At 37.0% G+C, this 23,932-nt stretch overlaps 1 protein-coding gene across 1 annotated transcript in view; it reads right to left on the reverse strand.

The window, feature by feature from the left end:
- Positions 1-23,932, reverse strand: part of LOC135213877 (transcriptional repressor CTCF-like) — a 355,646-nt gene that overhangs the window by 280,192 nt on the left and 51,522 nt on the right. The window contains exon 4 of the mRNA XM_064247977.1: positions 5,075-5,212. Within this exon, the coding sequence (XP_064104047.1) occupies positions 5,075-5,212 (138 nt within the window). The remainder of the gene's footprint in view (positions 1-5,074; positions 5,213-23,932) is intronic.

Raw genomic sequence — 23,932 nt, forward strand, 5'->3', positions numbered from 1 at the left:
CAACCATGGTTGTAGCTTTTATCAATTTTGAAATATTTTCATATAAAAAAATGATAAGTGACAAATTTTCAACCTTTGGTCAACTTTGACTCTACCGAAATGGTCGAAAAAACGCAATTGTAAGCTAAAACGCTTATATTCTAGTAATATTCAAGCATTTACCTTCATTCTGCAACAAATTGGAAGTCTCTAGCACAATATTTCGAATTATGGTGAATTTATGAAAAAAATAACATTTTCTTACGTCCGCGCGGTAACTAACCCTTCTTCCGAAAAAATCATACGTGCGATTGTGGTAATGTTTGCCCCATTTTAAATTAGCCGTTACATAAAGTTTTATATATGAAAATGTGCGCAATTTCATGTATAATACAACAATAAATAGTTGAAGGTTGTAGCTTTTCTCATTTTTGAAATATTTGCATATAAAATCACGATAAATAGAAAAAAAACACATTCGGTCAAATTGACTCTACCGAAATGGTCGAAAACGCAATTGTAAGATAAAACTCTTACAGTCTAGTAATATTCAGTCATTTATCTTCATCGTGAAACAAATTCGAAGTCTCTAGCACAATATTTAAATTTATGGTGAATTTAAAAAAAAAAACTTTCCTTCCTCCGCGCTGCGGTTATTCTCCGCCACAAATCTCCGAAATGCGTAAGTCCCATTCTCGGAATATTTGCTCCGGTTCATATTAGGCATTTCATAGTTTTATATATGAAAATGTGCACAATTACATGTAGAATAAAACGAAAAATATTTGAAAGTTGTAGCTTTTCTTATTTCCGAAATAATTGCATATAAAAAAAATATATATAAAAAAAATTCGACATTCGGTCAACTTTAACTCGTCAGATATGGTCGAAAACTGCATTTGTAAGCTAATACTCTTACAGTATATTAATATTCAATCATCTGTCTTCATTTTGAAAGAAATTGGAAGTCTCTAGGACAACTATTAGATTTATGGTGAATTTTTGAAAAAATATTTGTTTACGTACGCACGTTACGAATTCATGCATTATTTGTGATAATATTTTCTCTGTGTTGCTTTATCGTTTTAAAATGTGTTATATACCAAATTGATCGCAATTTAGTGTACATTACAAAAAAAAAAAAGTAACTTGTTACCTTTAACCGTTTTGCGCACAGCGCGATTGAATACGATTATATATGAAATTTCGTTTTTACGCTATCATATATCGCATTATTTATATATGATAGATATTTTTTTCATTTCTGATGGTTGCATACTAAACTACAGGCAATGACAAAAATAGGAGCCAAAAATGAACTCTTAATCTTGAAAACTAAGCGCGCTGTGATTTTTTGAAAAAAATATTTTTTTCGCTTCCGCACTCACTCTGAAACACCTCCGGCACACGGGAGACATATTTTTTTTTACTGCTTCGGCGTTTAAGGGTTAATTGAAGTGACATTATGCAAAGCATAAGTCTGCATGAGCATTGGCAAGCTCTCGCTCCATTTTTTGCACAGAAAATCTCTAGATTATGCTATGATTGTTGTCTCGCCTGTGGACGGAACTTATTTCCCTATCGAAATAATTTTTAGCCGTTCTGATGAACACTGCCATTTTCTATCTTAATACAATCCTGTTCCTTATATGATGCTCATAGTAGAGACCCATTTTTTCATTATGATTCCCAAGGGGAACATTGCATTCTGATCCATAACAAGCTAATTCTGCTACTGTGTATTTGACTGATAATACTGCCTTATTAAATGATTACAGTATTATGCACTGATGGATGAAGTCGCCTTGCAGCTTGATTTTGAGTGTTGCCTATTTCCAGTTGCTGATGTGCTAGCCTATTGCACAATTTGATCATTGCATATTTCAATTGCTATGTACCTTATTGCATGATTTTAAACACTGCCTGCTTTTTTTGATGAGCTGCCTTATTTCCTGATTTATGCAGGTTAGGTGTATATGTTCTGTTTTAGCAAACTGAGTGATCACTACGATGATGTGTATGTTGTTACCGTAAGCTATATTTGAGTCGTAGTGCTGCGAACGAGCCTAGGCCGCAACCGGGAAGACCCACTCATCTTGCCTCACCTGTTTAAACCTTCTCTTGCGCTTCAGTCCCGGCCCCCTCCCCACCTCCTGGTTGCGGAGGTTGTCATGAAAAAATGTGTGCACCATTTTCTCTAAACTTAAATCTGCCGCGTCCCAAATACAAAAACATGAAGGAGAAAGCTGGTGGCAGGGGCGATGATCCTTCCTCTCATGTGTGATGGATTTGTGTGTTTTTGAGTCTGCTATTTGACAGAGTTGTGGGAATTTCTTCCATATTTTGTTTTATCATATAATTTGTATTGAAATTGCCACATTAACAAATGACTGAGTGGAACTTGATTTCGAAAAATGTCAACCTGGTTCCCCAGGTAGTGTTCCTGGCTGAGAGGGGCGCCCTTCCCCTTCAAGAACCATCGAGGTAAGACCGTTCTGTTGCTCTCTCATGTTGCCGGTTGGATCATTACGCACCATACATTGTGATATTGTGATTCTCATGTTAGTGGTCAAAATTCATTAGATTGCGTTTGCTGAAGGTGTGGATTAGTCATTATTTACATACATACTGTTCCCCCTACTCGTGTTGTTCTTTCCAGTGATTTTGATGTAATTTGTGGTTCGTTGAGGTAGCTGGACCACAGACCCCTTTAGGACCACATGGTCTTCGAGCCTTTAAGAGTACAGGCAGTCCCCGGGTTATGACGGGGGTTCCGTTCTTGAGACGTGTTGTAACCCGAAAACCGTTGTAAGCCGGAACAGGGTAAAAAAATCTTAAGAAAACAGTACTTTTAATGCTTTGGGTGCATTAAAAACTATGTAAACTGCTTTCTTATTGCATTTTGCATCAAAAAAACCTTCAAATATTGATTATTTTGCATTTTTGGTGTCATATTTCTTCTGCCAGATGAGCGTTGTAACCCTGGAAATAATTTCTGATGAATATAATTGAAAAGCGCCTTAACCTCGGAACGTCATAAGCCGAGCCCGTCATAACCCAGAGACTGCCTGTATAACTATATTTATTTTTGATTAATTTGTAAGAGTAGTCATGAGGTATTTATTTTTTAAATAAAATTATGTGAAATTTTTCCATCTTCATTTGTCCTGTGAGTGGGGACCGAAGTCTGGGATTTCCTTCACTCTTACATAATTTTTCAAATTTATAAACTAAAATCTTACTAATTCACTTTAGTATTTTCTTTAATGAATTGATGTTATTGCTGTATACATTAATATTAATATTTGAAAATAGTAAATCAATTATTTATCGTACAAAAAAACCATACATCTCTGTAGGAGAGAGAGAGAGAGAGAATTATTATTTTTACTATGTGATATCATTTAATGTTATTAAACTTACTAATACAGTATTAATCAGTGTTAATATTTGAAAATTAGTAAATCATTTTTGTACCATAAAAATGCATTTAGTCATGAAAATAACATCAAAATACACTAACGCAAATACGGGGGGAACACTGTGTGTGTGTGTATATATATACTATATATATATATATAACTGAATCACGAAAGTTTGGAACATGATAAATCCATAAATAAAAGTATAAGTCACGAAGGAAAGATAAACAATAGAGTTTCTGCAGAAACTCCGTTGTTTATCTTTCCTTCATGGCTTATACCTTTATATATATACACTATAGACGGGGTTCCGTTCTTGTGATGCGTCATAAGCCAAAAATCGTCGTAAGTCAGAACATCATCAAAACTCCTAAGAAAACCTTACTCTCAATGCTTTGGGTGCATTCAAAACTGCATTCTTATTGCATTTTTCATAAAAAACTTCAAATATTGATTATTTTGCATTTTTGGCGTCATATTTCTTCTGCCATATCAGAGTTGTAGGCGTCGTAACCCTGGAACATGCGTCGTAAACCTGGAAATAATTTCCGATGAATATAATTGAAAATCGCCTTAACCTCGGAGCATCGTAAGCCGAACCCGTCGTAACCCGGGGACTGCCTGTATATATCTGTATATACCTACTATATCTACATACACAGTGGACCCCCTGTATTCATGGACTCATACATTTGCGGATTTCTCTTGGGAACATTTCCCAGCATTATTCGCAGAAAATTCACCTATTCGCGGTATTTTTCTGAGAAATATCCACAAATTCCAGTTTTTTTAATCAATTTCATCATAAAATGCACTTTTTGTGATAAAACTATTAAAATAACCAGGTATAAAAACTTTTAGTAGGTTTTTCTTGAATTTTAACTAACAAAATAGGAGGTTTTAAGCATTTTTATAGGGGTTCTCACTATTCGCAGATTTTAACTATACACGGGGGGGGGGGGGGGGGGGGGGGGGGGGTGGGGGGGGGGGGGGGGGGGTCTGGAACGCATCCCCCGAGAATACAGGGGGACCACTGTATATCTATATTGATAGACAATCTACCTGGCAAGAGAAATCACTTATATAATTTCATTGGCTTGGTTATATGAAAGCAAATGGAAGAAATGTGAATTACGTGAACAGCTTCAAATGAATGCTTCAGGAATCATAAATTCAACAAACATTTAGTGATTTCTGTGAGCTGCATATAGCAATATAATGACAAAATGTGAGGCTCTACTGTTTTCCAGTAAATAAAAGACTGAAGTGCCTAGATTATTCAGAGCAACCAAGTGGGCTAATTTAAGTGATGGGTTTGTGGTGAAAGAAATGACTGAATATATCCATATCCTAAAATTAATTTGACACAAAATAAGAATTGAAAGATTATGAATCCACAAGCTCTAAACAGCCAAACAAATTACAGAAAAGATTAAAATAATTAACAAATTCACAGACTAAACCTGGCACTGGGGGAAAGATGAACAATGATCCAAAATTTGTTCTACTCATCTTCAACTGTGAATTAGTAAAAGGGGAGATAACTTCACTACTAAGCAATACCCAAATAATTTCTTTACAGCAAATGATTCAAGACTACTTCCCTATTTCCAAACACAATTAAATGTAAGCCAAATAAATTTCTCCGTAGTGTTCAGCCATTTTCCACTTACTGGCACCTCCTTTTCACTAGTACTTTCATTTTTCTTCATTGTGGCAGCTGATACCTGATTCTGTTCACCACCAAGACCACCTTTCATGGATTTCCGGGAAGCTGGAGTCGATTTCACCACACTTTCAAAGGATACAGCCTGTCAAGGGATAGAATGTTCCTTCGTTTCACATCCAACATGTACAATAGCCCACTTTGTTGGTCTTCACAAAACCTAGACGCAACATTCTTGAATCTGATGGAAAATATAATCTGCTAGAGGGTTGGCTGTCACCTTTTAGGCACCCCATTGGATTCTAGGTTCTTTTCTATTATCTAACTGACCTAACATTATTTATCTAGTATATTTGTTCACCTTTCGCTTTTCTGTTTGTTCTAAAATGGTAAGTTGGGAAGAATTGTTAATTCATTAATTATAGACACTATCTAATCAACAAAGATACTTCTCCAATTTGGGTTTTATATCAGTATGAAAAAGTATAACAAGTACTGTCTTCAGTTGATTTCAAGGGTAAATGCTGCTTTGATTTATGCCTACATGATTTCCTGTGTAGCAAAATTACTTGATTTTTTATTCCGGTCCTTAGTAAGCTCATGATTATTGAGCATTTGAATCACTGGGCATTTTCTTGTGAACACACTTACTTCTTCTCCTAACTTAATTTTTCACTCAAATGTGTACTATTGATACTGTTTATCTACTGTATATTCATATACTGTTTTATTCAACTCCGTGGCAATAAGCTGCTTGTGATGTGTGCTCACTAATCACTGGAATGCATAATACTTTTCCTTTATATGAAGCAAGTGCTTCTCTTTGCTTATGTGAATTTCTTGTGGTTGTACTTGACCTTGTTATTCATCATAATTTTTCATTCTTACTGAGAGTAGAAGAAATACTTTTTCATTCGCTTTACAGAATTACCCGTCTTTTATTTTACAAATATATAATGTATTCCACAAATACTGAAGTACATAACACAGTACTACAATCCACAGGACCTGGATTTGCTCAAAATCTCAAGTCAAGACGTTAAAATTGAATTTTTATAATAAAATGTTTTATTCATATTTACCAAGAAATTATTCAGCTGTAGGATTCTTATGTATGGCAGACCAAACTTCAAATTTTTGCTGTAAACAGGTATGACAATGTCACACCTCTCAATTGGATTTCAGCCGCAAACTCCACCTGTGGGAGGAGGAAGGGCTCGAATCAAATAATTGCTTGGTAAGTATGAATAAAACATTATTTTATTATAAAAACATAATTTTCAGTCAGGGCCTTACCAAGCAATCATTCAGTTGATTACATATTGAAGATGGAGAGTAATGGAAATAACACCTTCTGAAAATAATGTCAATTCTCAAAAGGGTTATAGTGTGATAACATAGAACCCATGCTTGCCATACCTTACGTTCAAGCGAGATGCTGCAGGCGAGTACTGCCCCTGATTGGTGCTCAGCTTATTTAGTAGAGAGAATGTGAGTCTTCTCTACAAAGTGGAATGATCCTTAATGTTGTGCGCCTAATGGCTGACTTAGCAAGGAAACAACAAAATTAACAATGCCCTTGCCCTGGGTGAGAACCAGACACAACAATGAAAACAATGAGACAGTTACCTACACCAAATAAAAACCAATACCATCTGTTCCAAACTGACTGGAGGGTACTCCAGGTACCAAGTACCTCCAGACTTCCCAACAAACCAACAACCTTGATACAAGTTGAAAATTATGGAGGGACAGAAAACCTCCATGTTGCTTCTCCTAATACGGATAAAGGCCAGAGAGTCCTACAGTTTTCAAACATGGTCTCAACTTCTTTCAAATAATGCGTTGCAAACACCAACTTTGATCTTCAAAACGTTGACTATATGATCGCCAATAACAATAAGTTATTGTGAAATGCCAGGGAGGTAGCGACAGCTCTCACTTCGTGTGCCTTAACCTTCAACAGTGGGAATGACTCATCATTAACTTGGGCATGTGTCTTGATGATGAGAGATCTTAAGGACAGAGTGTTCTTGGGAAGAGGACGAGAAGGATCCTTCACCAACCACCATAAGCGTGAACAAGGACCTCTCACTTTCTCTGTTCTTTGAAGATAATCTTTCAGTGCTCTAACTAGGCAGAGAAGTCTTTCATCCTCTTCTGGCCCTAGAATATCCATGATAATTCTTAATGATGAAAAAGTGAGGCTAAGGATCTGAAGGATTCTCGTTCTTCACCAAAAAGTGAAGGGCTAAGGAACAAACTGCATTTCCTTGAATGAAACCTACTCTCTTGTCCACAGCATGAGTTTCGCTGACACATTTCGCTTAAGCTAAGACAATAAAAAAGTTTTCATAGTCAAATTCTTCAGGAAAGATGACCGAAGAAGCTCAAAAGGAGGTCCAGAAAGATACTTCAGGACTACATCGAGATTCCATGTTATACAGTCCTTCCTTAGGCACTTTCGATGTTTCAAAGAACTGAATAAGATCTGTCAGATCACTATTCAACGACAGATCAAGTGACCTAAGTTTAAACACTGAATTGAGCTTAGCTTGATATCCCTTAACCGTAGAAGGTGATAACTTTCTTGTAGAACTCACAAAGAGAAGGAAGTCAGCAATCGGCAATCTGACTCACAGTGGTGTCAGAAGAAAACTTTTGCCTGTCTACACCATCTTCTGAAAATGTTCCACTTCGATTCGTAAAGACTGTTAGAAGTGTGTCAGCATCTTGCAATTGCTTCTGCAACTCCGCGTGAAAACCTATTGCTCTGACAAGGCTCCTGACAGTCTGAAGCCTGTCAGAGCCAGAGCAGACAACCCTCGTTGGAAGCGATGGAAGTGGGGTTGTCAGAGAAGACTTCTTTTGACAAAAGTCTCTCGAAAAATCCACCAACATATGAATAAGGCACAGAAACCACTCTTCCTTGGCCAAAAGGGAGCTATTAACCCTTAAACGCCTATTGGATATATTAAACATCGACGAAAATTGTCAGTTGGGTGCCAAATTGACATACGAAACGTCACGGCAAAAAAGTTTTTTTAAAAATACACGGAAAAATAGTTATATGCCTACTTGGCGTAAACTTTTGAATCACACACATTGAGGGATGCTGGGAGTTTACAGATCAAGCTGTTGTTTTGTTTACAATCGTTACCCAGGCGCGCAAGCGCTAATTTCTTTCTTCTCGCACTAAAAAGCATCAGCGACACATCTCAGAAATTATTGCGTCACTTTGACATAATTTTTGTACCATTTTATATTAGCCGTTACATAAAGTTTTATATATGAAAATGTGCGCAATTTCATGTAGAATACAACAAAAAAACAACCCATGGTTGTAGCTTTTATCAGTTTTGAAATATTTTTATATAAATAACGATAAGTGCCGAAATTTCAACCTTCAGTCAACTTTGACTCGACCGAAATGGTAAAAAAACGCAATTGTGAGCTAAAAGTCTTATATTCTAGTAATATTCAATCATTTACTTTCATTTTGCAACAAATTGGAAGTCTCTAGCACAACATTTTGATTTATGGTGAATTTATGAAAAAAAAAAACCTTTTTCCTTGTGTCCACGCGGTAACTCTTCCGAAAAAATAAGAAATGTTTTCCTCCGATTGTCGTAATGTTTGCACAGTTTTATATTAGCCGTTATATAAAGTTTTATATATGGAAATGTGCGTAATTTCATTAAGAATACAACAATAAGCAACTCATGGTTGTAGCTTTTATCAGTTTTGAAATATTTCCATATAAATAATGATAAGTGCCAAAATTTCAACCTTCAGTCAACTTTGACTCGACCGAAATGGTAAAAAAACGCAATTGTAAGCTATAACTCTTACATTCTATTAAAATTCAATAATATACCTTCTTTTTACAACAAATTGGAAGTCTCTAGCACAATATTTCGATTTATGGTGAATTTAAAAAAAAACTTTTTCCTATGTCCTTGCGGTAACTATTCCGAAAAAATAATAATTTTTTTTGTCCGATTGTCGTAATGTTTGCACAGTTTTATATTAGCCGTTACATAAAGTTTAATATATGAAAATGTGCGCAATTTCATGTAGAATACAACAATAAACAACCCATGGTTGTAGCTTTTATCAGTTTTGGAATATTTTCATATAAATAACGATGTGCTAAAATTATCTTACAATAATAACCTTCAGTCAACTTTGACTCGACCGAAATGGTTGAAAAACGCAATTGTAAGCTAAAACTGTTACATTCTAGTAATATTCAATCATTTACCTTCATTTTGCAACAGATTGGAAGTCTCTAGCACAATATTTCGATTTATGGTGAATTTATGAACAAAACGTTTTCCTTACGTCCGCGCGGTAACTCTTCCGAAAAAATCAGAAATTTTTTCGTCCAATTGTCGTAATGTTTGCACAGTTTTATATTAGCCGTTACATAAAGTTTTATATATCAAAATCTGCGCAATTTAATGTAGAATACAACAACAAACTAGCAATGGTTGTAGCTTTTACTAGTTTTGAAATATTTTCATATAAATAACGATAAGTGCCAAAATTTTAACCTTCTGTCAACTTTGACTCGACCGAAATGGTAAAAGAACGCAATTGTAAGCTAAAACTATTACATTCTAGTAATATTCAATCATTTAACTTTATTGTGCAATAAATCGGAAGTCTCTAGCACAATATTTCGATTTATGGTGAATTTATAGAAAAAACTTTTTCCTTACGTCTGCATGGTAACTCTTCCGTAAAAATCATAAATTTGTTCGTCCGATTGTCGTAATGTTTGCACCATTTTATATTAGCCGTTACATAAAGTTTTATATATGAAAATGTGCGTAATTTCAAGTAGAATACAACAAAAAAAACAACCCATTGATGTAGCTCTTATCAGTTTTGAAATATTTTCGTATAAATAACAATAAATAGAAAAAATTCGACCTTCAGTCAACTTTAACTCGACCGAAATGGTCGAAAACTGCAATTGTAAGGTACAAAACTTACAGTCTAGTAATATTCAATCAATTACCTTCATTTTGCAACAAACGGGAAGTCTCTAGCACAATATTTCGATTTATGATGAATTTTTGAAAACAACTTTTTTTTCGTCCTCGCGTTACGAATTCATGCATCATATTGTGATAATATTTTTTCTGTGTTGCTTTGATCTTTTTACAATTTGTCATATACCAAAATCATTGCAATTTAGTGTACAATACAACGAAAAAATAATTAACTCATTAGCTTTAACCGTTTTGATCACAGCACAATTTGTATACAATTATATATGAAATTTTTTTCAGTGCTGTCATATATTCTAATATTTATATATGATAATAATGATATTTTTTCATTTCTGATGGTTGCACACTAAACTTCAGGCAATGACAAAAAAAGAAGCCAAAAATGGACTCTTAATCTTGAAAATTTAACGTGCTGTGATTTTTTTTGAAAAAAAACTTTTTTTCCGCTTCGGTGCTCACTCGGGAACGCCACCAGCATATGGGAGACACTTTCGGAAATACCGGCTCGGCGTTTAAGGTTTAACGTTATGTGAACATTTTGATGTAGCTTTATTTTGTTGCTGACATCCCTGATCGTCCCAAAGGGGGGAAAAGCATAAGCATCTAGCCCCAACAAGTCCAGCAACATCACATCTACTACCCAGGCTAGAGGATCTGGAACTGGGGAGAACCACTGAAGACAGTTGTTTTTGGATGTTGCGAATGAATCAATGGATGGTTTTCCTGAAAGCTTCCAAAGATCCAGACATACTTCTGTGTTCAACGTCCACTCCGGTGGCAGAACTTGATGTCCTCTGCTGAGTTCGTCCGTCAGTATGTTTATCTTCCCCTGAACAAATCATGGAACAAGACTTATGCAATGTTCTTCCACCCAAAGAAGAAGACCCTATGTCGTCATGAACTAAGTGAACGAGTGAGTTCTTCCCTGCTTCTGAATGTAGGATAGGGCTGAAGAGTTGTCTGTATGAATGGCCACCACCTGACCTTCGACTAGGTGCACAAAGCCTGAAGGCCCAGGAACACTACCAGAGGCTCCTTGTCCAAACTCCCGCCACTCTGTGATCCTGAAGGAGGGCTCCCAAAGGTCGGGTATTCTTGCACAAGTTTACCATCAGTCCACCCACGACCATCTGACAGATGAGTGCCCACACATAAAGAGTAGAACTGTAAGTAAGACAGTCAACTCGAGGTCACTGCCCTCATTTCTTCCCTAGCCTTCATCGTGGCAACAACTCTATGGCAGCGATGGAAACACCTCTGGGTGTTAAGGAGTTGGAGCTACTTAAACTAACTGCTGCAACAGTTCACTTTAAAATAGGAAAGCAAGAAGGTGTAAAAGAGTATATAGTCGATTCATTTAAGGTAGATTCTTGCGCCTACGAGACGTTTGTTTGGCGGCCTCTGATTGGCTGGTAGCGGGAGGCAGACTGCTCGCTCAGTGGGTCATATTTTCGTTTGTAGCTTAGAAAACTAGCAATATGTTTACATTTCTTCATTTATCTCACGTTTTACAAAAGATAGGAAAGTTTTGGTCATACCTAAGGATTCGATATTAAATGTACAATTAAATAATCTTTTCCTGAAATCAATAAGTTAAAATACAAAGGAATTACAACGAGTAGAAGTGAAGGAGAAACATTTCATTCTTTATACCTGTTTTTATTCATCATCGGATTTTGCATAATTCATGAGATCAAGATAAAATAAAATCTTGTGTTATTAAACAATAAAATCACCCTGAATACGCTGGTGCTTTCAGATTTTAGATGCGTGTAATATGTAAAGAGAAAATGAAGAATATGTCTTATTATGTTGCACTCGTGCTTGACTCGGTTTGAAAATAGTGCCGAGACACATCGTTGGGTCTGGTCCTCTCAGCTAGAGCCGTTGGCGTGTTGGCAGTTGCCAATTGGCGATATGAGAAGTTTGCAGTTTCGAGACTGTATTCACCGAATTATTATGTCATTACATTTTCTATAAATAAATGCATAGAATTCCCATTATGACTTTCGAACATTTTTACTCAAATATCATATATGTCCGTATTTCTGGACATATCTGATAAAAAAAGTAAATAATCAGATGGGATGCATCTGGTATCGTTGGAGGTGTAGGCTGGCCACGGGCGGGAAATTCAGTCCAGGAAGAATTTGAAATCTACGGACCTACTTCGCCCTCTTCAGCTCATCCTTAGTTTTAATGAGGTTGGTTTCAAACATATTGCTTCTAATTTTCTTATATGAATATATTTTCAAACGAAAGAGATATCAGAGACTTAATTGAGTGATATGAAATAATAATCTCAGTGGAGCAATAAACAGCAACGAACTAAGCAAGATTTTTTTTTCTTTTCAAGCAGATGTCTCAAGATGACAGCATCATTCGTCGCACCGTTTCCAGATTTGCAAGTCAAGCTCGCAACATTATAATGAATGTTCATCGTTACTTCAGCTCACAGTGGGGAGCAGACTCAAGAAATGAAGTATTTGAGAAGACCGCCAAAGCTAACGGAGTGCCAACCAACACAGTGGAAAAAATCAAGCGACAGTCATCTGAGTGTGGTAACGTCCCCTTCGCTTCACCTGTATATCCCAGGAAGAGGATCCGAGTGAAGGACAAGGTGGATAGTTTTGAAAATGAGTGTATTCGGAAGGAGATTTTGTCTTTTTACGAGAGAGGAGAGCTCCCAACGTTAGATGCCCTACTGGAAAAAGTGAAGGAAGACCCGGTGAAGTTTAATGGTGGAAGAACGTTATGGAAAATTGTGAGAGGGCTTGGATTCCGGTACAAAAAACAAGTGACGAGTGAAGAGCAATTTTAATGGAACGTGATGATATAGTGGCAGCGAGAAAACTGAATACATACGGTTAAATTGAAAAGAATAGGAATTGTAGTCCAACTGAACGTAAACCTGAAGTATTCCTTGATGAAACTTGGATAAACCAAAATGAATGTGTACGTCAGTGTTGGACAACGGGTGAAGGCGAAATAGGACCCAAACTTAAGACTGGAAAGGGGTCAAGATTTATTGTGGTGCACTCGGGGAGTGAGAAGGGGTTTGTCAAAGATGCGCTATTGTTGTTTAGGTCAAAAAATGGTGCCAAAGGGGACTACCATGATTTCATGGACCATGAAAGGTTTTTTAAAGTGGTTTAAGGAACAACTATTGCCTAATATAGAAGACAGATCTCTAATCATAATGGACAATGCTCCCTACCATAGCAAAATAGAAAATAAAGTGCCAACAACCAGCAACAGAAAAAGTGAAGTCATAGAGTGGCTTTCTTCTAATAACGTCACCCACGACCCATCAGCAACAAAGCCAAAATTGTTGCAGATTGCCAAGTGTCACAAAGAAAAACAGAGGTATGTGATAGATGAGATAGCCTGTGCAAATGGTCATGATGTCTCAGACTGCCACCATATTATTGTCAGTTTAACCCCATAGAACTTATATGGGCTCAAATAAAGGGGGATATCAGAAAAAATAACTCTAATGCAAATCAATCTTTGAAAACTGTTGAGCAGCTACGAGGAATGGCGATAGACAAAGTTACAACAGAAGACTGAAGAAATGTTTTCACCACGTTAAGAAATTAGAAGATGATTATAGGAGGAAAGATGTTGCTAGAGAGCCATATGTTTGAAAGTTTTTTTATTGACATTGGGGATGACGAAACTGACAGTGATGATATTGATATTAGGGATGGATGACACTGACAGTGATGATATATATCAATGATTTTCCATTATTTTTTTTTTTTAAGTTGAAGACCTAACAGTGTTTCTATAGTTTCCAATTTTTAGATAGGCAATTTCATAACTACAGTATATCCATATGAGTTTCCTTTTTTTTAATATTTAATGGCATAACAATGTACATATCGTTATAATTCTTTTACTTGGTGTTTTAATAGAAAAGGGGATATCAATGTATCTTTATAATTTCCCATTCTTTTTGTTCCAATAGGTAATGACATGATTATGTATATATGCATGATTTTCCTTTATTTATTTTTTAAATAATGATGACGTAAGAAAATTTGTTAAATTTTAATTTCTTTTTGTTCATATCGATAGCCTAATGACATACCAATGTAAGCCTACTGTGTATGAGTTTCTTTTGTGTTTATGACATAATATATCTGCATGAATTTCCATTCTTTTTGTATAAAAAGATGATGATATAACAGTCTTCTGATTAGTCTCATTATCCTACATGCACTATATATATATATACAATTATGCAGGGCTGTGGGAACGGTTACGGGAGCTATTCTAACTCAGGTATGAATTAAGTGATTCAAGAATAATCAACTACCTCAGGAGAAAACTAAGCAAATTTTTTCCTAAACATGTTGTAGACATGTTTTCAAGTGTAACATGTATATAAAGGAGATAAACATTCTGGAGTAAGAGTAACTCAAGCAATTCTGAAAAAGACAGTATATTATATTCGTTAACATCGTCAACAATTTTATGGTAAGAAATAAACATTTGTACTTTTGTTTATTGAGTGAACATATAAAAACCATAAGCTTTTGATGTTATTGGCCAGAGAAACAAGTTCTGTTATTTTTCAGTGAGCCTCATAAAGCATGTACATTTCTCACTTAGACTAAATTGAAGCCAACACCCAGATGCATCCATCTGATTATTTACTTTTCTTTTATCAGATATGTCCAGAAATACGGACATATATATATTTAGTAAAAATGTTCGAAAGTCATAATGGGAATTCTATGCATTTATTTATAGAAAATGTAATGACATAATAATTCGGTAAATACATAGTCTCGAAACTGCAAACTTCTCATATCGCCAATGGCAACTGCCAACAGCTCTATCTGAGAGGACTAGCCCCACGATATCTTGCGTCTCTCGGCACTACTGTCAAACCGAGTCAAGCACGAATGCAACATAATAAGACATATTCTTCATTTTCTCTTTACATATTACACGTATTTAAAATCTGAAAGCACCAGCGTATTCAGGGTGATTTCATTGTTTTAAAACACAAGATTTCATTTTATCTTGATCTCGTGAATTATGCAAAATCCGATGATGAATAAAAACAGGTATAAAGAATGAAATGTTTCTCCCTTCACTTCTACTCGTTGTAATTCCTTTGTATTTTAACTTATTGATTTCAGGAAAAAATTCATTAATTGTACATTTAATACTGAATCCTTTGGTATGACCAAAACTTTCCTATCTTTTGTAAAACGTGAGATAAATGAAGAAATGTAAAACATATTGCTAGTTTTCTAAGCATACAAACGGAAAATATGACCCGCTGAGCGAGCAGTCTGCCTCCCGCTACCAGCCAATCAGAGGCCCGCCAAACAAACGTCTCGTAGGCGCAAGAATCTACCTTAAATGAATCGACTATAGTCTAAATATTGCCAATTAAAGAGATGTCTGTTCTCATACAATATTAATAAATAAGGTTAAATTAGACATGGGGAGTTGGTTATTTATGAAATAGAGTGTGAAGCCTACTTTCACTAGTAACACCTTTCATAAAAAGGCAGGTTATTGGTTTAGGCCTATACCAAATTGTCTATCACATGGAAATATTTTATTTTATTTTTCATCATAAGATTTGGACTCACAACAGTCAACAAATAGCACCGCATGGTCCAACAATGAAATGAATTAGGTCTATACATAGTTTATTCATATTCTGGTCTGTGCAGCTGAGATCCTTCCCAGGTGAAATACAGCGGTGAACTGTCATAAAATCGTTGGTTACCCGTCCACACGTGCGATCACCTGTCAGTCAGTCAAAAGAACTTTAGGTAATTCCATCAGTTCTTCAGTTTGGTGAGCGGACTGGCTCCACACACAAACTGTCATCCACACGTTTTAACGTCAGTTTCGATGAGCTGATAGGGAGACTGACAGGTAAACCTGTGTGTGAATACCAGGCCTAACCTGTCCGATGCATCTGAATAAAACTGTAGGCAGGGGCTCATTAGAAGAGGAGACACACCTTCCTGAAGTCTTTCTCTTGAATTCCACCACGAGAGATCACTCCATATCTCTCGTGTTTGGAAAACTGTCGAGTCGGGTTGGGTCTTCCCGCACCAGTTCACCTTGAGGAAGAACTGTAGAGTCCTCGAGTGTAGCCTTCCTAGCTTCATGAACTTCTCTACTAATGAGAGAGTACCCAGTAAACTCCTCCACTGTACTGCCGAGCACAACAGACTGGAAAAGAACTGTTGAACTGCCTGGAGGCATGACTCCACTCTTTTTGGGAAGAGAAAAGCCCAAAGAGTCTGAGTGTCCATTGTCATTCTCAAATAGAATATCTTCTGTTTTAGAATACCTCTGACGTGTTGGTGACCTCCTCCACTGCACGTTTGAGAACCAAGGATTTTACTTCCTCCTTGAGTACCGAAAACTTTTCTGAGCCGATGGATTATACTGTCAACATGATGGGGACCTTGGAAAGGGGAGGTCTTTCTCTGAAAGGAATGGCATAGCCCAGACCTAAAACTTATAACCCAGGCTTCTACACCCCTGTTCTTCCACTCCTCCCAAAACTGGTACAGCCTGGCGCCTACGGGAGTGTGAAGGACAGGAACATCACTTGTTTGCAGGCTTAGCTGCAGTTCTTGATGTGGACTTAAAGGGTGTGTGAAGGTTGGCACGGGGTCTGGTGAAAGGGCACGACTTTCCCCCATGTAAAGGCTGCTTCTGAAGTGGCAAAAAGGACTTATCTGGTGTCACAACTTAGGGCGCTGAGTAGATTGCGCAAGGAAATCCATAGAGTACTTCTTTTCGAGTGCCAATAGGATACCTTGCACTACATCTTGAGGAAATAGGTGCGACTTAACTGGGGAGGAGAACAAGAGAGCAGACTTCTGGATCGTTGTTACTCCTTAAGTGGTAAAAAAGCACCACAGCTCACGGTTTTTCAACACTCCCATGGCGAACAAGGAAGCTATTTCTATCTGCACCATCTCTACAAGCTTTATCCAAACAAGAAAACATTTCCAACCAGTCCCCCTAAAGATCAGAAAGCGAAGGGCAGTCTTCCAACTTCCTTGCTATGCTCCGATCTACCAGTCCATAAACGAAGATTTCCAAGACCTTAAAGAGGTTGTGAATTAGATGGCCAATCTCTGATGAAGAAAAGAACGTCTTCACAGCTGAAATGCCACCCTTCAATTGGAGTCCACCAGCCCAAGAAGTCCCCCTGGGAGGAGACAGATGTTGCCAAGGAAGAAGCTTCACCAGTTACTCCTCAAAACCACTCGTAGAACTTTTCTCCTCTGAAAGGTTGCTCAACGTCGGGATCTCTCTCTCTCCCCGACTATGGACAACTTAACTCGTTTCCGTTCACACTCTCTCTCATGCTTCCTCTTCCTCTCTTAACCTTTGTCTCTTCCTTCTTTTCTCTCTGATGATCTGATTTCTCTACTTTCTCAGTCATCTGGGGGCGGGGCTGAAAAGGGCTGAGCTTAACCACCGAACATGGACTCCTGACAGGAACTTTTTAGAAGGATCCAAACGAAAATTTACATTATAATACGCGGCGTTTCTAACGACGCGACAGCGCGTGCTGAGTTCCATAACACACCTGGGAAATTTTGAACAATCATGAGAACAGGCGCCTCCAACACGTGCGCGAATGCCTCATTGCTGCAGACCTACTTGAAGAAGATGCATTTTCCTTTCCTTTAATATATAATTCTTTGCTATAAAGCGATTGCCATGACACATTCCCCCCCAAAAAATAATAAAATCAACTGATTTTATTTATTTTATTTTTTTAAGAAACAAGAATCAAATAGCAGGAGAACCATTCTGCATAAAGCTTTAACTCAGTTAAACAAGCACACTTCTCCATTCTTGTTCGCCTTTGCTAGTTGCCAAGCATTTCTCAAATTGTTTTTATAACACTCTAGATTAGTTATGAAATCTTCTCTTCCTTCCTTAAGCATTAAATTACATTTTAACATTTCCAATGGAGCTTTAGCAGTGTGACTGAAAACCAGCTCGAAAGGACTAAATCCTGTAGTGTCATTCGGTGCCAACCATAAAGCTAATAGAACAAAAGGTAACTTTTCTTCCCAGTCGTGTTCGAAGTTATTACACAATTTTTGTAAACAACTCTTTAACGTTTGGTGAAACCGCTCCACAATGCCTTGTGATTCGGGGTGATAAGGTGTGGAAGTTACGAGTTTAATGCCTAACTCTTTCATTCTATCCCTGAAATATTTGGATAAAAAATTATTACCATTATCACTGTATAATACGAGGCAGACCAAACTTTAAAAAATAATCCAACAATTGTTTAACTACGGTCCTTGCGTTACAGCTTCTTACGAGTATCCCCTCTGGATAGTGAGTTAGTCTATCAATGATTGTCAACAGATATATACTCCCTCCCTTACTTCTAGGCAACGGTCCAACCATATCAATAACTATATTCTCAAAAAGTTTGCCGACTGAAGGAATATTACACAATGGAGCTCTGGGAATTACTTGATTCGGCTTTCCAGCAATTTGGCATTCATGACAGCTTAAAACATACCTCTTCATGTCACTTCTCATTTTAGGCCAAAAGTACGCCCTACTAATACACCAGAAAGTTTTATTTACTCCCAAATGTCCTTGCTCATTATGTGCTAACTTCAAAATTAGTTCGTGAAGCTTCCTGGGAACCACTAATTGTTCAGTGATTTCCTCTTTACTACCTGACTTAGTACGAACATAACGACACAAAACTTCGTCTTTTAAACAAAATGTTTCCTTCCACACATTATCGAGATCATCACCCAGCTCACTTTCAAAAATTTGGGTTAGTCTCATCCTCTCTTTGAAACTTGACTAGCTCATCCTTATTCAAAAGGTTAGTGCTTAATTCATCACAGTAACTATTACTTGATTCCACTACATCGACTATGTTACTCTCGACAGCTACACCTTCTGCTTGGCTATCACTGTCAACACCGATAGAGTCAGGTCTCTCAGCCACACTCATGCCAAGATCAACCTCGCCACCTCTATCACACTCGTTCGAATCCACGAACAAACTATGACCATAGTCTATGTCTGTATCTAAACCTGACCTAGTTACTACCATTTCAGGCACTGGAATCTCACTCACAACAGGATTCACATTCTTGGATAAAGCTAAGTCATTACCGACAATAATGTCAACGCCATCAACAGGCAAACTGTCAACAACTGCTAGGTTCACTTCTGACACTACCTAACTTTCCAAGTTCAACTTCACACAAAGGACAAAGAACACAAGTGTTAGGAAATCTACCTAACAAGACTTTTTCTTCCCATATTGATTTCAGCCCTGTTTGGCGCACTCTCTCTCCTAATTAGTGAGACAGCAGCTCCTGTGTCTCGAAGCAAGACTACGTCTCTCGAATCTACTCGTCCAAGAGAGGAAACTTCACCTTCTGACAGAAATTCACCAAAAAATGTCCTAGTTTCTCTCATCACATCATTCCTACTTGACGAAAGGTTAACTAGAGACACTGGTTTCTTAATGTCCTTCCTTTCTACTGCACAATTTCTTGCTAAATGCCCTTTCCCATTACATCAGAAACAAGTAAATTCTGAGCCACTAGATGCCACTTTATTCTTACTAACCTTAAGACATATGACCAGGTTTTCCGCATGCATAACAGTAATAGTCACTTTTACTTGCATTGCTATTACTAGAACTGAAACTTTTACTGCTTTGTACTCTACCAGACGAAGGATCATTTCGCTTCTTACCGACACTTACATTATGAGTCAAGCTATATTCGTCTGCTAACCTACTATGAGATTCAGGGCCTCTGTAACACGGTTTTTTGGACTTTGCTCCTTGTCAAAGCATTGGATGTAGCTGAAAGTTGACATATGTATATTTTACAACCACACACAAATTTTGTCAGCATTATCAATAACCTAAACCCGATAGTTTTAATTTTTATAGAGTAAAAATTATCTAGCCGACGCCATGGCCAATGATTACGAGCCAAGAGTCGAAAAACATTCATTACGTAAGCAAAGTAAACACCTTTTGACGAAATGTTGCCCCGCCCATCCACTAGACAGAAACTCATTCTCCTTGTTCCATCGGCTCTGAAACCTTATGAATGGCGGAATGATACATAGATGCGGGTGGGGTATCTGTGCTAGCATAGTAATAATACTGTAGCAGTAGTGCCACAACAGTATATGCGTAATATACATGAAATAAACGTTTAGGCCAACTGCTGGGATCCTTGAGGATCATTTAGCACTTCTTACAACTACTCGAGAAATGAGTTTTTATAGCCAGAAGTTGAATTTTTTAATTCAACAATGCCCATGATAGCCTTCAGTTATCCTGAATTATAACGAGGCCAAAGTGGGTGGAGCCTCATGAAGTTATCATTCTGACAATAATTACTGGTGATGGTTTAAGAGCCTCATGAAGTTATCATTCTGACAATAATTACTGGTGAAGGTTTAAAGCCAAAATACGGTACCGGCTATTTTTTTCAGTAAATAGGTAGATAGCCAATAAATAAAAATTGCTTGACATTGGATATAGCAGTTATCAAATCAAGCTTGTTTACTATGTTTTTGAAAATTACCAACTATTCCCTACATCTTGTCAATCTGATTGTGACCTATAAAGTAGACTGTAATTTCTTAGGAAACTTATTTTGGGAGTTAAACTAATAATCAAAGTGTTTTTGTATTTATTAACATATTTTGTTGGTTTGTTCATTATGACAATTATCACTGGAGAGGTTTCAGATTTCATAAAGGTGTGCTGCTTTGCTTGTATTTAAATTTGTTTGTCATTGTTGCTAGAGGTATAGCCTTCGTTACGTATAGCCAATCATCCATCGGGAAAGAGGGAAGAAATGCTGTCATAAGTTACGTAACGAGTGCGTTCAAGACTTTTTCACTTTTACATTGTAGTACCAAATTTATTCAACCTACGTAATACAGAATGCAGTAAAAATTTATGCGTAGATATAATGTGTATTCTGAATAAGCGTTATATTTATGAAATGCATAGATACAAAGTTATTGCAAAAAAACCGTGTTACAGAGGTCCTGAATCTCATAGTAGTTGCTCCTGCAAAAAATACTTCTCGCCTATCTTCTATATAAAGCTTAATCTCAGGGGATACGTTACCTTTGAACTTTTCTAACAACACTAAGTTCTTCAAACCATCAAAATCATCAACTTTAGCAGAAGTTAACCAATCAAAAAACAGCCTTTCTAACTTCTTACCGTATTCTACATATGTAATATTCTCGTCCTTTCTCAAACTTCTAAATTTCTTACGGTATGCCTTGGGTACTAACCTGTATGTGCTAAGAACAGTTTCTTTCACAATGTCATAATCATCAAATTCCTCCTTAGACATGCAACTATACACAGAAAGTGCCCTACCACGCAAAGCTGACAGTAAATACAGAGTCCACATTTCTTTAGGAGAATCTACTCTATCCATTAACTTCTCAAAACACATGAAATATGTTGTTACATCTTCCTCATCAAACTTTGGTACTAATTTCAACACTGCACTCATACCTAAACCATCAGCTTTGTTTTCGTTCTCGCCTGTCTGACTGTTAAGAGTACTCTGTCTTAACTGAGCAATTTCCAACTCATGCTTACGTTCTTCTCTCTTTCTTCCTGCTGCATTTTCATTACTTCTCTCTCGTCCTTCTTTTCATTGCTTCTCTCTCTTGCTGCATTTTCATTACTTCTCTCTCTTGCTGCATTTTAATAACTTCTCTCTCAGCTGCTCTTTCATCTCTCTCATACTTTTCTCTTTCTTTCCTTTCAACATACTCATGGAGATCGTTCCCCTCCAGACCTAAAAGCTTACCAGACTCAATAAACTCTTTCACCATCTCACTCATTATGGTTGTTTCTATATTCTCCCTGTTTCAATCTGTTACGGTGCCGAATACCCTAGCAAGGTCACCAAATGTTATGGACCCAGAAGTCCTCTCAGTTTCTTTATTATAATAAACAAATAGGGTTCAACATCAACAGGTGAAACTCGGGATACGAATATAGAAAGAAACTCAAAAAGAACAGAAGTTTATTTACAAGCTCACTAACAAAGATAAATGAAGAATGGTTTCTCCTATTTACATAACAAAATGAAACCTTTCAATATGTGAACTGGGGAAACAGTGCAGTAATGAAATACTTGCTGGCCAATTTTGCAGCGGTTGAAATCAGTGCTCGAAGCGAGGGCTTCACAAAAGGAGATTGCAGAAACTTCGGACGGCTTCTCGACTTCGTACTGCAGAAAGAAATGTCTTAGTCTTGATACTCAAAGGGCAGGTTACTCCTCAAAACCACTTGTAGAATGTTTCTCCTCTGAAAGGAGATCTCTCTACCTCCCCGACTATGTACGACTTAACTCGTTTCCGTTAACACTCTCTCGTGCGTCCTCTTCCTCTTTTATCCTTTGTCTCTTCTTCTTTTCTCTCTGATGATCTGATTTCTCTACTTCCTCAGTCATTCATATATATATATATATATATATATATATATATATATATATATATATATATATATATATATATATATATATATATATATATATATATATACTATACATATACATATACATATTACATATATATATATATATATATATATATATATATATATATATATATATATATGTATATATATATATATATATATATATATATATATATATATATATATATATATATATTATATATATATATATATATATATATATAAACATATATATATATATATATTATATATATATATATAATATATATATATATATATATATATAATATAAACATATAAACATACTATATATATATATATATATATAACATATATATATATATATATATATATATATATATATATAATATATATCTATATAGCCACCAGACTACTACGAATGCGGCATCCAGTTTTTCCTCGCCTCCCAGCAACACGGAAGTGCCCCGTTCCGAGGGGACTGTGACCCCCAAACTCTTCTCCCTCCCCAGTGCCTCCGGTGGAAGATATATCCCCGGTGATGATTACTAGCCCTCGTAATCCTCCCCACCCTATCTCTCCCCCCCAACCCCCCATCGTAGATACAGATGAAACTGATCATGAGGGGTCTGGCGGCTGGCAGATACAAACAAGCAGAAAGAAGAGAAGAACCTCCCGTTTGGCCGCTGGACGGAGCCCAACATTCGTGTTTCACCATCACCCGACACCTGAGAAGAGATGCCACGTCGTAATTCACAATCTGCGCTCATCGGTGACGCTGGATGCCATAGTGGAGAGAGTCAAGTTTCTCACTGGCTCTGACCCACTCATCTCTCACGAAATCCCATGCAGGATTAAACATAAAGTGGCTTACAGGATTACCTGCCATATTTCAACACCTCGACGTTCTTAAAGGCAGAGAATTTCGGTCCTAATATATTAGTTTCAAGATACAGACTAATCCGGTTTCAACCTCCCCCATGCGAACATACCTACACTCCAACCAGGGTCATTTCCACCGCAAGTGCCAGCCGCCAACCCCCCACGGCGATTGTGACTGCCCACTCCCCCTGGCTAACCACCATCCACCCAAATGATCAGCGCTTTCATCTCCCATCTTCGTGAGTAGTCATGGATCATTAAACATAATCTCTTGGAATATCTTTGGCCTCAAGCGGAACATTCCTCTTCTAAACATGTTCTGCAAAAACTTCAAAGGCATTATTGCACTGCAAGAAACGCTCCTCTGGCCACATGACCTTGCCATATGCGATTCAATTCATGAAGACTACAGAACCTTCTCGACTTCATCGATGCAAGTTACAGATCAAATCCT

Source organism: Macrobrachium nipponense, chromosome 43, assembly GCF_015104395.2.
Source record: "Macrobrachium nipponense isolate FS-2020 chromosome 43, ASM1510439v2, whole genome shotgun sequence".
Lineage (NCBI taxonomy): Eukaryota > Metazoa > Arthropoda > Malacostraca > Decapoda > Palaemonidae > Macrobrachium > Macrobrachium nipponense.